Consider the following 14,666-nt stretch of genomic DNA (forward strand, 5'->3'; position numbering starts at 1 on the left):
TTGCTTAGGTCAAATATAATTGTAAATATTAGGACAGGAAAAGTGAATGAAATGGAAATTTTTAAAATTATTTCTTTTTTAGTGGGTGTAGGCAGGCCTACTGCTTGCATTTTGTGGACTGCTCTTGTCTCTTCTCTCCCTGCCACCACCAAAAAGGCTATAGTTGATGTGGTAATGGGTTGAAGAAGGAAGGGTAAAAGGTACAGCAGTGTTTCTGCACGTGGAAGAGTTACAGAGATCCAAGCTGCCCAGCTGGAAAGAGATTACTCATGTGCTCTAGGACAGAGCCTGTCTCTCTGACCTGGAGAAGGGGACTGAAAGATGATTCTCACTGCCTCTCCTGCTGCAAGCAACAAAGGTATCCATTGTAGGGGCAGGAATGAAGCTGAAGGAAGAAATTTTTCTTGCAGCTTGTGACTGAATCAGTCAACCCACCGTGTACTAGAAGTTTAAATGGATCCAAAACAACATGGGAGATGTATGAGGGAAATGCTGGAGACAAGCACAACCCCTCCCTCTGGGAAGCCCTGATCTGCAGAGCTGGGGGCTGTGGACCCTGCTGGGGCCACCTTGCCACTTATGTGTGGCTGATAATCCTCTTTTCCTAAACATATGCTGTAGGTGGCTGCTGGAGACAGGATCACAGCCTGGTCTCTCCCTTAACTAACCTGCTTATGTGAAAGCCTGAGGCTTATTTCTGCTTCTCCACAGAATGGTGAACTAATACGTGAGAAAAAAACTCAGTGTTCCACCAAACAATGCACTTGTATAATGAAACTAAAAACAGTTTCTCTTTGGGATAATTACTTGGGTTTGTTTAGTGTTTTGCCAGAGCTGTTTCCAAACCGAAGATCCTGAAGATTTGATTTTGTCCTAAATCAGTAGCCAGGCTCTCTCCACCTGGCTTCACACTGGCCAATTGACACTGAAAAATACTTTTATTTCCAGAAAGCTGACAAGACACGTGCAGGTCACTCCTGTGCCTTGTGAGATGCATGAATGAGGACTTGCATAACAGTCTGGAAAGAACTGAATGAGCAGGACCCTGGCTTGGCCTCAGCTGGCTTAGGAGAGCCAAGGACAGAGCCCAGACCGTCCCAGAGGCTCTTGTCACTCCCTGCAGGCTGTCGTGGGCTGGGCTGGCTGCCACTCCCCTCAAGCTGCTCTCACACGTCCTCTTCTCAATCTGATGCTTTCCTGGTGATCTGCTCTGCTCCAGGTTAGCAGAGGGCATTTCTCTCCCATGGACCATTTCCCACATCTGAAGAATTCCACAGGTTTGGACTGGAACGCACTGTGGCATCCTGTGCCAGCACAGGGCTCTGGGCTGCAAGGGGGTGTGCCTTGGCTGTTTGGTGCTTTACAGCCTCTGCTGCCTCAGTGAGAGATGGGTACCTGTATGTTCCTGCTCCTGCTAATCCCCAGGAAATGCCATTTGGACTCTCATCATCCATGCTGCACTTAAAAATAAACCACCAGAGGAAGAATACAAATTCAAAAAAATTTCTTAATTTATTGTAAATTCTCCTTTCATCTGTGATGCAATTCCAGTGTTCTGCACATTAATAAATATACATTTGTTAAAAAAAACAAACAAACTTCCAGTGTCTAATCTGCCATAAAGCTTTTAAAAAGTCATAAAAATAGGTTTTAATTTTTTTGTCATTAATACAACTGACCCTCATTTACTGCGACAATTCTGATCAAAATAAAAACTACCTACATCTCACTGGGACAAAATATACATACACAGATGTAAGAACAACTAGCACGGGTTATACACAATGCCTGAGCACACAGCCAAGTGCCAGACCCTTAAAACATTCAAAATTTTCTTTTCTGTCTGAAAATGTCACAGAGTGTGTTGCATAATTTTTAAAGGAACAGCTTTTTTTCCTGCCTCTCCCCTTCCAAAGGCCTCCTTGATACTTTGAAAATGCATAAGAATATAATGAAACCGAGATTACAGTATACAGTTTCTCATCTTTTCCTCAACTCCTCAACGATTTTCTGTTTATTTCCCTTCACACCCATTTGCACAAACCATAGCCAATATTTTCCCAAAAGGGCTGCTATGGTGAGCAAGGAGCTCCTGAAAGCCTTGTTGGCAGACAGCAGGCACAGGCTCACCACTGTCATCCTTGGAGTCACCTATTCCCACCATGGGAGCCACTGGCTGAGCTCTGCCTCACACTGCTGGATGCAAATTTTTTCACAGCTTACTTTTCCTCTTTTTGTAAACATTGCAGGAAGGTGAAGACAGCAGACAGGTCACACTTAACTTTTCTATACTTGTGAAACCAGCACATTTTGTGGGAAACATGAAACCTTAAGCCATCCATGAGCTTTTTGAAATATCAAGAAGAGCAGGAGTTTGTTAGAGCTGGGCAGTCAAATCTGCTTTTAAGTCATGTATTTCTGCTTTGATTAGCAATGTGCTGAATCCAGTGAGCAAAAAAGAGAAAAAACCCCCACACCTGAGGCAGACCTTGATCCATGGGAGGAGTGCCCTCTCCTTGGGACACGCAGAGTGCTGGTTTGTTGCAGAGCCAGACCAAGGTCAAAACCTACCACACAATCATACCAATTATTTTCTTGTTCTTGGTAAGGGAAATACTGATTTAACTTCTTCCAGACAAGGACTGTGTTGAAACCTTACACAAAGATATGTGTAGTCCCGAAGTTCAGTTCCTGAACACTTCAATGCACTTGTGAGAAGAGATCAAAATACCAAAAAATGAAAAAAAAATGGTGGGTTTTAGAAGAGCTTATGAGAAAAACATACTGTGCCCTTATAAGTGTTCCAAAATCTGTTAACAAAGCTTTTAAATTACAGTCATGGATTTTGATGTAATCTTTACTGTATTATTTTGAAAACTGCATTGTGTCTGAAGGTGGCTTCCATGCAAACCTCAGTTACTTATCAAACGCCAAATTCAAGTAAAATTGTGCAATGTTCATATAAAAAATATCAAAACATCTTTTTAATTGATTTCCTATTATCAAATTAAGAAGATCAGTATAAATGTAAAATATACAAAGGAACTTTGTCTTTAGCAACACCATACAAAATATATAAAAGTATCTACACTTTTTATATATATATATAAAGGATTTTTTTTTCTTAAGACGTGTCCGTAGGGGGCTGGACAGAGATGCTGGCATAGAAACCAAAGGACACTTGTTGTGATATTCCTCCCCTAGAGGTCAGAAACCTCAAGGGCTCATGCTGTAGCCGTGAAAACTCCACAAGAGACACCTCCTAGTGCTTGTCTTTAGGCTTACTGTAGGTCCACTAGGAAACAGTGCGTTTTTCCTTGGTTCTCCCCTGTAACAAGCACCCCCTGCAGCACTGTCTGCATGGTGCACAGGAATCTGTCCATCACACTGCATCCCTGTGGCCATTCCCACGTTTTCAGCATGGGTTCCCATGGGAGGAGCGTACCACACAGAGCCCTTATTGCAAGTGCAGCTGGGAGCAGGCAGGAGTCTGCCAGAACATGAAGCCATGTGGGAATCAATGCCCACCTCACCCTCCTCGCCGTGTGGCCACTCTGATGAAGTTCGAGGCAAGGAGCTGGAACAGTGCAGAGGTGATCACAGTTTCCTGATGGTTCAAATTGAAGTTTCATTACTGCCTCTGTTAGTGAGAAGAAGTGATCATGCAGGCTTAGGGTTGAACAGGCACAGGCAAACCACTCCACCCAAACCCACCTAATTGTTTTTAGTAAGGGCTCATGCTCTGTGAAGTTACCATGCCTTGCCAATCCAGTGCTTGCAAGGGAGATGCTGTCCTGGAGGGGAACACCAGCTGGGAGAAACAGTTTCAGGTAGGACACAACAAAAATGTTGTAGAGGAAGTTCTGCAGAGGGCTTGTGTTTGTCTAATGGTTTGCTGAGGATGCAAGGCTCACACACAGATCTTACAAGCTGCTAGAAGCCTGGTGTATCAGACAGACTCGTGCAATCTGCTGCCAACAGCAGAGCTTTCCATGATGCCAAAGCTCTGGAGATAACTCAGTTGCTTAGTACAAGCTGGCAAGATATTATCCAGTAATGACTGTGTTACCTGGTAGCAGCTTATTCAGTAATGGCTTATTCAAAACACCCATGTTTCCTGGCTAACCAGGATCTATTCCATCAGCCAATTCCCAGCAATCCAAAGATGTGCTTTTATAGTGAGGTGGGAATGATCTGTGCACCCAGACAACAGGGGTATTTAAAGCCTGGTGGGACAGTGCTAGAGTTAAAGCTGGGTGAGAAATTTTCTCTCGGTTTGGTGAAACAATAAGACTGTTATTCATGTTAATAAAAAATGAGACTATAGGCATAAAATGCCTGCAGAGATTTTACATATGGCTGTGGTCTTAATTTGAAATGCAAGAATTATTATGAGTAATAAAGTTTCTGAGAATTCCCTTTGGCTGAGAGCTTGCTCAGCCTTTTGTTTATGTTTGATTTAGTTTACAATGGTAAATTCACACACTGATTGCCATGCACCAGTTAGGAATCACATGCCTGGTAATTTAGGATCAGTAGCTTAGGTTTCTCTCCAGCCTAGCAGTCTCCTGCCTCAGCCATGGTTTCCCTCAGCCCAGATGGACACTCACACCATGCCCCCCACAACCTTGTGCCTTTCCCCACCCAATCCTGGGGGGGTGGCAGGGCAGAACGAGGTTGCTCCTGTCCAAGTGTGCCAGTACCACACCAGCCTGCCAGTTCAGAGCATGCCAGGGTGACCCAGTGGCAAGTGTCTGTCACAGCACCTTGCCCAGGACACCTGTTTTGGCCTTCTCATGGCTGAGACACCACGGCCTGGAGACACGGTATGGGCCACCCATCAAGACAGTCCCTGGTGAAGGACTCTGGCCAGCCACCAGGGGAAAGTTTAGCTCATGTGTGAGTCTGGGTTGGAAGGTGAAGGGTGAGACCACAGGAGGTCAGGCAGGGATGTGGCACTTACTCTGAGTCTGAGGTGTCAGCATGTCCTGTTCCCACGTGGAGGCTCATGGCCATGCCATTGAGCTGGTCTCGAGACTGCTCCCTCCGAACATTTTTTACTGTTACCCCTGAGTCCGAAGGAGAGCGGACCCCCTCATTTGTCCCTAGGGAAGTAGTCCTGGATGAGACTGTGCTCTGATTGTAATCCGACAGCTTTTCCCGCAAACGATTCTTCATATTCTTATCCACCAGTGGGGGAGGGTAGGTAACTTTATTTTTTAAGATGCCTGTTAAGGAAAAGAGGGAATAATAAAATTTTTTAAGTGTATCAGTAATTCCATTTATCAAGCTAAGCACATGCAAGATGTCACATTCTCTATTTGTTACTAAGACTTCTAGTTTGGCACTTCATTTCATAACCAAAAGAAGAGACTTCAGCAACTACCTACTAGTTACTAGTTACTAGTTACTACCTACTACTTCCCATGGTGTATCTGACTACACAGGTTGGAGCCATTTGGAAAGTATTTTTCCCTGACAGATCTGCCTTTTAAACTAATTAATGCTCATTAACCCCCCCAGTCTCCCAATCCAACTGTGAGGCCAGGTGGGCTGTGCTACCTTTCCTCTGTTCCGGCTGCTGGTTATTCTGGTGGGCCAGAGGTCTGTTCTCCTTCTGCTGCCCTTCATTCTCCTTGTCCTGTGGTGCTTCATTGCTGTGGTTCACCTGGTTTTCCCTGTGAAGCTCTACGTTGACCTTGGTCTCTACTTTGAGTTTTTGTTTCCTACCGGGATCCTCACCATCGCTGGCTGTCATGCACTCTGTGGGCCAATAGGGTTTCACATGATTGGGAAGGGTATCAACTGCAATGCAAAAAAACACTAGCTCAAAAAACACTTTTGATATGTTCTCTGAACCACTGCCTGGCCTCTGTGGCTGGAGAGGAGCTGTGTATCAAGCCAGAGCAATCATTCAGTCAGTCCTTGCTGGACTGCACTGCCCTCAGGGTGCATTAAATCCCCAAAAAATCACCTGGTAGGATGGCAGGGTGTCCAAACCCTTCCCAGAACAAGGTTGCCAGCTCCATTATGGAGAAGCGTAAGGCAAATCTGCCCTCTCAGCTCTCCAGGGTCAGAGATTCCTCCTTGGGGAGTTTGGTTTCTGAAACCTGAGGGTAACCCAGGTACCTTGTGCTGTATCTGTGAAGAGCCACAGCACACAGCCTGGATGTTTGTCAATCAAAGTTGCCTTTCATTACAACGGGGTCAACTATGTTTAGAAACGCCTCCACCCTTCCACACAGAAATTATATTAATGGTCAATGATTGCCAACTCTTTAGGTAGAGCCTCCCCAGCATCAATGCCTTTATTGCATGAGGAGGGGCAGGCATCTCAAAACAAGTGGCATCTTACTCCTATTTTTTCATACAAGATTTTGCTGGCTAGGTAATGCCATGTCCAACTGCTTTGGGGACCTGCCTACAAAGTTCAGTCTGCCTTAAAGCATTCAGCATTCAGTGTGATTCTGTGTGCCTCAGTACTCAGTCACCCCTGTGAACAAACCTTTGGAAGAAGAAAGGTCTCTAAGCTGGAAACAACAAGGATCTCTACAGAAGAAAGGCACAGAGGTGGAGACGTTGCCTCAGTTGCATGGCAAATTTATCCCATCTAATCTAAAGCTATTTTAGAGCACCACTGCTCTCCCCTTGCACTGGGGGTACCTTTGGGTGTGCTGTGGAGTGGGCCATGTTCATTGTTTTTGGAAGTAGATGTGTTCCACTTGTTCTCTGTCTCGAGTCCATCCTCCTCGCTGTCCGAGGAATGGGAGGAGGCGTAAGAACTGCTGTGCTCATCGAGGGACAGCTCGCTGTCAGAGTCTGAATCGTGCTCTGCAAACAGGGGTGGCAAAACACAGTGGTGAAAATGTACACAGGAGTTGAACAAATCTACATGACAAATGCACAAGGAGAAAGGAAAGGCAGGCATCTGTTTCAGGCCATGAGACGAATGAGCTCTTACATCTCTAAGTGTATATAGGATAAAGTGGGAAGGACAACCACAGGGAAGCACAACCACTAGTGGGCAGGATCTTTTACATGTACAGGACATGTAGAACAGAGTGGGAACATATTTTTCACTATTTAATATACAGAACAGTAACTCTATTTGATCTCAATGAACACATCACACAGGCAAAACAGGATATCTAGAAATACCAAGAATCTGAAATCCACTTTACTTAAAAACTGCTACAAGGAAACAAAATTGAATATGGACACCAAAATGAAAGGAAATCAGACAAGAGGCACTTCTTATTTTTTGTACAAACCACAGAGCAGTAAAGGAGAATACTACCTCAAGGTCTCAAACATTAAAATTTCTCCAACTAAAAATCAAGAGCTACAGTATGTAATTTGTGAGAAAGAAAGGGGACTCCATAAACTGTCAACAGTTGTGAGAGCATCAGATAAAACTTAAACCATCACAAACAGCAAATATATGATACTTCCATTCCTGGATTTCCTTGTAAGGCAGACATTGCATAGCTTGTTATGCCAATAGCATAATGAGAATGAGAACATCTAATCATTCTAATTATTCTTCCTGTTATAGAAGGCTTCAAAGAAAGTGATGAGAAGGCGCACAAATGGGTCAAAGCATTTAGAAATTATTCTTACCGTTGGATTTGGATGGATTCCTGTGAAAAATGGAGGAATCTGCTTCAGTCTGACCAGCCCTTGCTTGACTTGAGGATCCACTGAGTTTATGAGCAGCCTCATCCCTTTGAGAAAAAAAACAAGACAATCTTCTTGGTCACTTCACTGCTCTTAACAACAAGGCAGACATGCAGACAGCTGCAGGGGATGCCAGCCAGCCTGTGCTTGACTGCACAGTCACTTTATGGTGAGACAGAGGCCATCCTGATGTAGCTATCTGCCTTATGCCACATGGATCACACTCTGAAAAAGCCTAAAGCCAATGAGCTAAACTGTGCTCCTTGAGACACATCTGAATTGTAACAGGCAAGCAGTACAGCCCATCTAGGTAACATCACTCTTAGGTTAACCACTGAGTTGTTGGACCCCTGCCCCGAGACACATGCAACAGAAAATGCACCAAAGAGAACAACAGTCACATGAAACACAACTGTTAAGACATGAACCAATCAGAGTTCTGATTTCCACAAGAGCAATAAAAAAGGGAAAGGCAAGCACCTGAAAGCCATGCACCTGCCACCGGATTACCTGAGAATATAAGCAAGGTAGCTATTGTGGCTCTTGGCTGACCTGACGGTGCTTTCTAGGGAGACAGTGGATTCCCCCATAGTTGTGCGGTACATGTTTGGCTCTTCTATGTACGTGTTGTTACAGTTCAGAGATCGCTGAAAGGGGAAAACAAAGACATAGAGCAATAGTGAATGATCCTTCCAGAAGCTCACATTGCCCACAAATGTATTAAGTTTCAAAGAACCAAATGGGTTTTGATGCCAGGGAAAATAATTGTTTTCTCTCAAAGGTTTAAATCAAAATAATAATCAAAACTTTCAAGAGATGCCATCATTAATCTTTGTACAAGTGACTGAAAGCAATCCTTTAGTTCACTTAACTGCAGACAAACCAACTGTAAGTTTATTTTAGGTAACTTCTACCAGAAAGAGGATATTTTTTCTCCCAATGCTTTTTTCCTTACAGTTAACAGTGTAGCTCTTGTTGCAGTGGAATCATCTGGAAGAGGTTTCTTTCCAGTTAAAGTGTTCTTCAAGTGCTTTCTCACTTCTTTGTTAAATACACAGTGGAAGAAGAAAATGAACAGCCCCTGCATAATAGAGAGGAAAATGTAAATGCTTCACTACTACCACATTGCAAATATGGATATTAGAAAACACCCATTTTGAAACAACTCCTGAATTCTAGTTTGTAGTCCATGACAGTGTATTTCAAAAGCAATAACTATTTTCTTTCTTGACTGAAATGGCATTGACTGATCTCCTAGCACTTCTTCATAATTTGATTCCAAGTTCAAATGTGCATTAAAGGCCTGGGAAAATATACAATAATATGCATTTCTCCAGAATTTAAGAGCACAGGTTGATTTGGGAAGAAATCCAAAGGGAACGTCAAAGTTCCACTAGAAAATATTGCAGAGATTTTAGAATTTGGGATTTTGGAGCTTAGCAATAGCAGCACATGAACAATATCATAACCTTTAGTGAAAGCCTCTGGAAATAGGCAACTTCTGTGAAAGAAGCCCTTAATACCGTGTCTAAGAGAATTTCAGAAAGCCTTGTGAGACGTGAAGAAGTACTGGGGGCAGAGAGGTCCCAACTTTTGTCACTCAAGTTCCTTGGTTAAGCAACACCTCTGGTGGGAAAATCAGTGGAGTCCCCAGGGCTGGGCAGTTGTTGGCTGCCAGGAACACACATTAACAGCTTTTGCTGGGGGCAGGGCACACACACGTGTGTGCCTTCAGATGTACTTGCTCTGAGGGAATTAACGCAGCTGCCAAATTGTTATCAACTTTGGTTGGACACACAGTATAGAAAAGCCAATACTCATGAAGTTGCAGCTGTACCAACATCATAAGAAGCCTGAATTTCATGATTTCAGCCAAAGCAATTGACTTAGAGTAACTTTAAACTTCAAGCTCAGTTTCTTAACATTCAATCAAATGTGATCTTAGCTGGCTCTAGCACTTTGGGATTATTCATTAATAAAACTCACACAAATGTCTCTTTAAAAATATGAGTTCAAAGAAGGCAGTGAAATGCCACATACCTCCTGGGCAAGTTTGGAGAATTCTGGCTTCTGACTTTTGTCCCTCTCATTAGGTTTACGTTTAATTTTATTTTAGATTCGTGGAAACCTGGTTTATCAGCCTGAGTAGGTGCATTTATTTCAGAGTACACTGGCTGCAGCAAAATAGCTTTGTTCCAGGCTGACCTATCTGCTGTGCTTCCAGGGCACTGACAGCTGACTCCAAAGGAGACCCATCAGACTTTGTTTTCTCTGTGGCTGCAAGTTGTGGCTGTTGTGCTGCAGCTGAGTGTCCTGCAGCAGCTGTGGTAGTACTGCAGGCACCTACTAGGGCAGTTACTGTCATCCTTGGTCACATTCAAATTGTGACCACATGAAGCTCTGTGACTACTTCTGCGCCAGGTCTCCTGCAAATAACTACTTTCTGCATCTTTAATCAACAATTGTGTAAACTGGGACAGGCAACCCAGGAAAACCCAAACGCAACTCATATTTTATTTGAAAATCCTTATTTGTCTCATTTCTTTGAAAAGTAACTTATTTTGTGAAAGCCTTGAAGTTGGAGCCATTCACTCTGGGTGTAACATATAGCAGTCTCTCCTTTGTGATAGCAACAGAATGACTTAACAAAGAGCACACAGAACACAGTAACAAAGATTTTGTGTCTAGCAAGACAGAAGTATAACTGCCTACTGTCACAGGTTACTATGGTAGTGCATTCACCTTTAGAATGACTAAAAGTGAGAGATGTAATTACTCAAAATTATAGTTTTGATGAAAAGAACCTTCTCCTTGAGAAGAGAAAGCAGAAATTGCCCTTGAGATCTCTGTTTTTCGTAAGTTAGTTCATGTTGAGCAGGTTTTTGGAGGTCTGGGTGTGGCAGTGCGCTCACCAAAGTCTACCATAGACAAGATGCTACCCAACTTACCTGCAGGCAGCTGAAAATGGCAAAGAGATAGTGAAATGTCATGACATCGCTGTTGACTGCCATGAGCCCCAGTAGCCACGTGGCGCTGACAAGCAGCAGGAGCAGGAACGCTGTCCGCAACACAGAGCTGCAAAACCAACACACATGGACATTTGCAGGGGGATGGGATACAGGGGAACGGCCCAGCCTCTCCCCAGGGATGGTGGTTTGTGCCCAACAACTTGGCAACTGGAAAAGCCCTTAGGGAAAATGAGGGCAGTGTTCACCAACTCCCATTTCCAACTCTCACAGCAATACTCCACAGCTTAGCATGTTCATGTTAAAAAAGTGATTTCTTTCCAAGTTTATTACCAAGACTTTCTTCGAACAAATCTGTTTTACAAGCCTATGCTGTGCAGCCTTTATGACTCTGAGGAACACATCTGGGCAGTAAATGGCCATGTCCATCTCATTTCAGTTTGTCAACTTCACTCTCACATTCCTTCCCAACATTACTAACCAAGGTTTTGGATTGAGGGCACTCAGGGAATATTTGTTTGCTTAAAAATACAATTTCCACAGACACTTTCAAAAGACAGAAGCAAATCTAGTGGCAAAAGTTTTACATTATGAGTAAAACTGCTGCCATTAGGTAGCAATTATACTCCTTGATTTAGGGAGATTTAGACCTCAACTTCAACACCCAGACACTATTGGGGTCAGGGTTCAGAATGCACAAAAGTGACAGTTGCATGGAAGCTGGGACTGGAAAGGGCATGCCAAGGGGAGCATGGCACTGCACCAACATTGCTCTTTCCACACTTTTATTAACTGGGCCACCCATGCTGCTGGGGAGCTCACCCTCAGATTCTAGTTTTCATTAAGCTCAGTGTTAGTGTTAGGGATAGGGTTCAGAGAACCACAAAGTCTAGCTCCAGGGACACTGGGGTGGAAAAGCTATGCCAATGTGTACACAACACCCTACAGCCAGAGCTGAAAAAATAATGAAAAGCAGCTATTTGAAATCTCATACAGCTACCTCGTTGGAAAAAAAAAACCAAAACCCAAAGGGCTGTTCTGCCACTAGCTAATCACATTTGAGTTCACAGGTAAATTCTGAGCTTTGGGCAAAACAGATGTTAATGAGAACGGGTTGCCACAGCAGCTCAGGAAGGTGGCAGGTTGCAGCTTGCGATGCTGCTCATCCCATTGAGGCTGGGACGCAGGGAGGTCAGCCCTCAGCATGGAATGTCAGTGGATCTCTGCCATGGCACAGCTGGTAACCCAGACACTTGAGAGGAGAGACCTTTCTGAGCCATGGACAAGCACAGGGAGACCCAGAATTATGTCTACCTGGGCATGCCATGGGCAGAGGTGAAGTGACAGTGTAGTAGAGACTATCATCAAAGGTCTGGAAGGACTGCAATGATACCACCTGGAAGACAGATCTTTCTGTTCTCCCTTCTCCTGCCTACACCTGGTGGTGCAGAGCACCATGGTGGAAGTTTTACAGGATCAACAAGGGAGCCACAGGAGTGGGTGGGATGAAGCAGCTCCAATTGCCTCAACCAACACTCTCCTCCATAAAAGTATCTTTATTTCCTGCTCCAAAACTTAATTTTAGGCAATTCTGTCTTTTATCATTTCTGGTCAGAACTTCTACAGGTTTTTGAACTCAAACTTACATGACTCCTGTTTTCTCAAATGACCGTTGCCTTCGTCTGCATGATGCTTTCATTGCTAGTATAAAGATGACAGTGTTTATCTGAAAGAGAAATTGAAGTAACAGCATGGATTCTTTCCATACATTTGTTACAGTTCCATTTTCAATAACAATGCAATTTTTATCCTAAAATGGTTTGTGGCACCAAAAATTTTTTTTGTTCATCCTACAGGTCTCTAAATTCCAAGATTCACCTTGTTTCAAGGCAACATAGTCAAGGACATCCTGGCACTAGATCTGGATAAAACTCAGTAAGACAACCCTATGCAAAGATGGTTGAGGTTAAGATAAAAACACAAGAATGGCTGTCCTTGTCCAAACCAGTGTCCACCTCAGCTCAGCACCTTGTTTCAGTTGGGTCAAACCCGAATTTGGCAATATTTTCTAACAGAGTATACAGTGATAATTACTCTGAATAACCTCCAGTCTCCACAGATTTCCATGTCAGCTGGGATGTACGAGGTTGGTGATGCATTTGTACTTATCACTTGTAATGAATATTAATGCTGAGCATTTGTCTCATCATTCACTTTCCAAAACTGTGTAGAGTTTTACCACTGCCATTGTCCAATTTCTAGGAATTTCCAACTTAAAATGCTGTGGAGAAATGATGCAGCTTGTCCTGTTTCTGCAGGATCTGCTGCCTCTTGCTTGCGTTGAAAATGGTTGGGTCCATAGCCGATTTCTCCAGACCAACACACTATTACAGGCTCCTCCTTCCCCCATCTCTGCAGCTTTCATTTCTCTAGGCTTAAGACTCCTAGTCCACTTGTTGGTCCTCCAGTGGGAGCTATCTTATGTTTCTGATGACTTGTGACCATAACCTACAGTGCTTCCAGGTCTACTTTTTGAGGTGAGGAGACCAGAACTTGCATTTGGCATTCAAGATAAGAATCAAACCATGAAAATTTATCTTCTGGTGTTACTTTGGGGGAGCAGCTGTAAGGGAAAAGTTAAACAGCAGCCCATTCTTTTAAATTCCTGAAAGTGGAAATATTTAATATTTCTTTAGGACTTCTGGATGAAGTGACTTGTTATGACTCATTTTGTTGATTTGTTTACTAATCTCACAGACAAACCCTTCAAAAATGGAACAAAGCAAATGAGAAATAGGTTTCTGGCCATACAGCCATTCTCCACAAGCAGTCTTTGTATGGACAAGCAGCCCTCTGACTTCCAGGAGCTTAGCTCATGTCTTATCTATTTAAGCAAAAGATGCAAGCTCGAGCACATTTGCTTCAAATGTAAAGAACTTTGTTTTGTATGACTACTGTTTGACAAAACTAACAAGAAAAGGTAGCAGTAAAGAAGAGAGTTCTGGATGCCAACTCCTCCTACTTACAACAACAACCATTACGATGGGCCCAGCAAAACTCCAGATCAGGGTGTCATGAACAGACAACCAGCAGAAATCAGGATTCCCATAGCCCTGAGGATCCAGACCAACAGCAAGCCCTGTGTCACAAAATGGAGAAAAAGTAAATCAGAAAGGTGCTGCCTTTAACCAAATGTAGTTTCAAATAAATGAAATTATAATGGCAAAATTTATTCAACAGGAAATTCTGGAAGGTAAAAATTGAAATAAAACTTTTGTAAATCAAAATCTTTGTCCTGGTCACTTCATATCAAACAATACTCTGAGTTTTGCCAACTAGAACAAAGTTCAGCTACTTAAAAATGACAACAAATGCAAATCCCAAATTAATTCTGTTTCAGCATAGTTTTATAGTCATTCTCACACAGTGTGAGCCTTGAGGGTGAGTGACATGTTAAGGAATTTCAATAAGCCTGTGCAGCAGAATGACATGAATCATAACTGAGGAGATGTCTATGCTGTGAAAAAAAAAGCGCATTCTTAACTTGCTGTCACTTAAATATCATCAGAGACAAAGGAACCTGGGAAATAATGGGAGTTAACTGCTTGAGCTCAGGTGGGATTCATTTTGAACTGCCATCCCAGGTACCTCACCTTGCTTTCAGCACTGTCTGAAATGGAGTTAATGCCCCAAGGCAATCGAGTTTAAAACACAGCTTTTATTACTTTATTCTTCAAAACCTGGCCAATTCCAAGGGGTTCTCTGAACCCAACATTTACCTGCTGATTTACAATGCTGTCTGACTTGGTGACCTACACCCCTCCCATATGGTGATGGACTGGGATTTGCCTTTGACCTGCAAAATCATACACCATGCAATTGTTTATTATGCTGCTCCTCATCAGACCTGAATTCCAGACCCTTTACCAGCTCCTCTTAGACTTGCTCCAGCATCTCAATGTCTTCCTTGTAGTGAGGGCCCCAAAACTGAACTGATTCACAGTGTGGCTTCACCAGTGCTGA

At 43.3% G+C, this 14,666-nt stretch overlaps 1 protein-coding gene across 6 annotated transcripts in view; it reads right to left on the reverse strand.

Annotated features, from left to right (window-relative positions):
- Positions 1–1,493: 1,493 nt before the first annotated feature.
- Positions 1,494–14,666, reverse strand: part of CELSR1 (cadherin EGF LAG seven-pass G-type receptor 1) — a 161,743-nt gene continuing 148,570 nt past the window's right edge. For 2 of the 6 annotated variants that reach the window (XM_033058071.1, XM_033058070.1), the window contains exons 26-35: positions 13,670–13,782; positions 12,290–12,369; positions 10,626–10,752; positions 8,633–8,758; positions 8,188–8,324; positions 7,621–7,724; positions 6,664–6,831; positions 5,563–5,805; positions 4,964–5,228; positions 1,494–3,640 (exon numbers count right to left, since the gene is read on the reverse strand). In XM_033058071.1, coding sequence (XP_032913962.1) covers positions 3,616–3,640; positions 4,964–5,228; positions 5,563–5,805; positions 6,664–6,831; positions 7,621–7,724; positions 8,188–8,324; positions 8,633–8,758; positions 10,626–10,752; positions 12,290–12,369; positions 13,670–13,782 — 1,388 coding nt within the window. In that variant the 3' untranslated portion in view covers positions 1,494–3,615. The remainder of the gene's footprint in view (positions 3,641–4,963; positions 5,229–5,562; positions 5,806–6,663; positions 6,832–7,620; positions 7,725–8,187; positions 8,325–8,632; positions 8,759–10,625; positions 10,753–12,289; positions 12,370–13,669; positions 13,783–14,666) is intronic. The other 4 variants (XM_033058067.1, XM_033058066.1, XM_033058065.1 and 1 more) reach the window with 3 other exon arrangements.

Source organism: Catharus ustulatus, chromosome 4 (assembly GCF_009819885.2).
Source record: "Catharus ustulatus isolate bCatUst1 chromosome 4, bCatUst1.pri.v2, whole genome shotgun sequence".
Taxonomy (NCBI): Eukaryota; Metazoa; Chordata; class Aves; order Passeriformes; family Turdidae; genus Catharus; species Catharus ustulatus.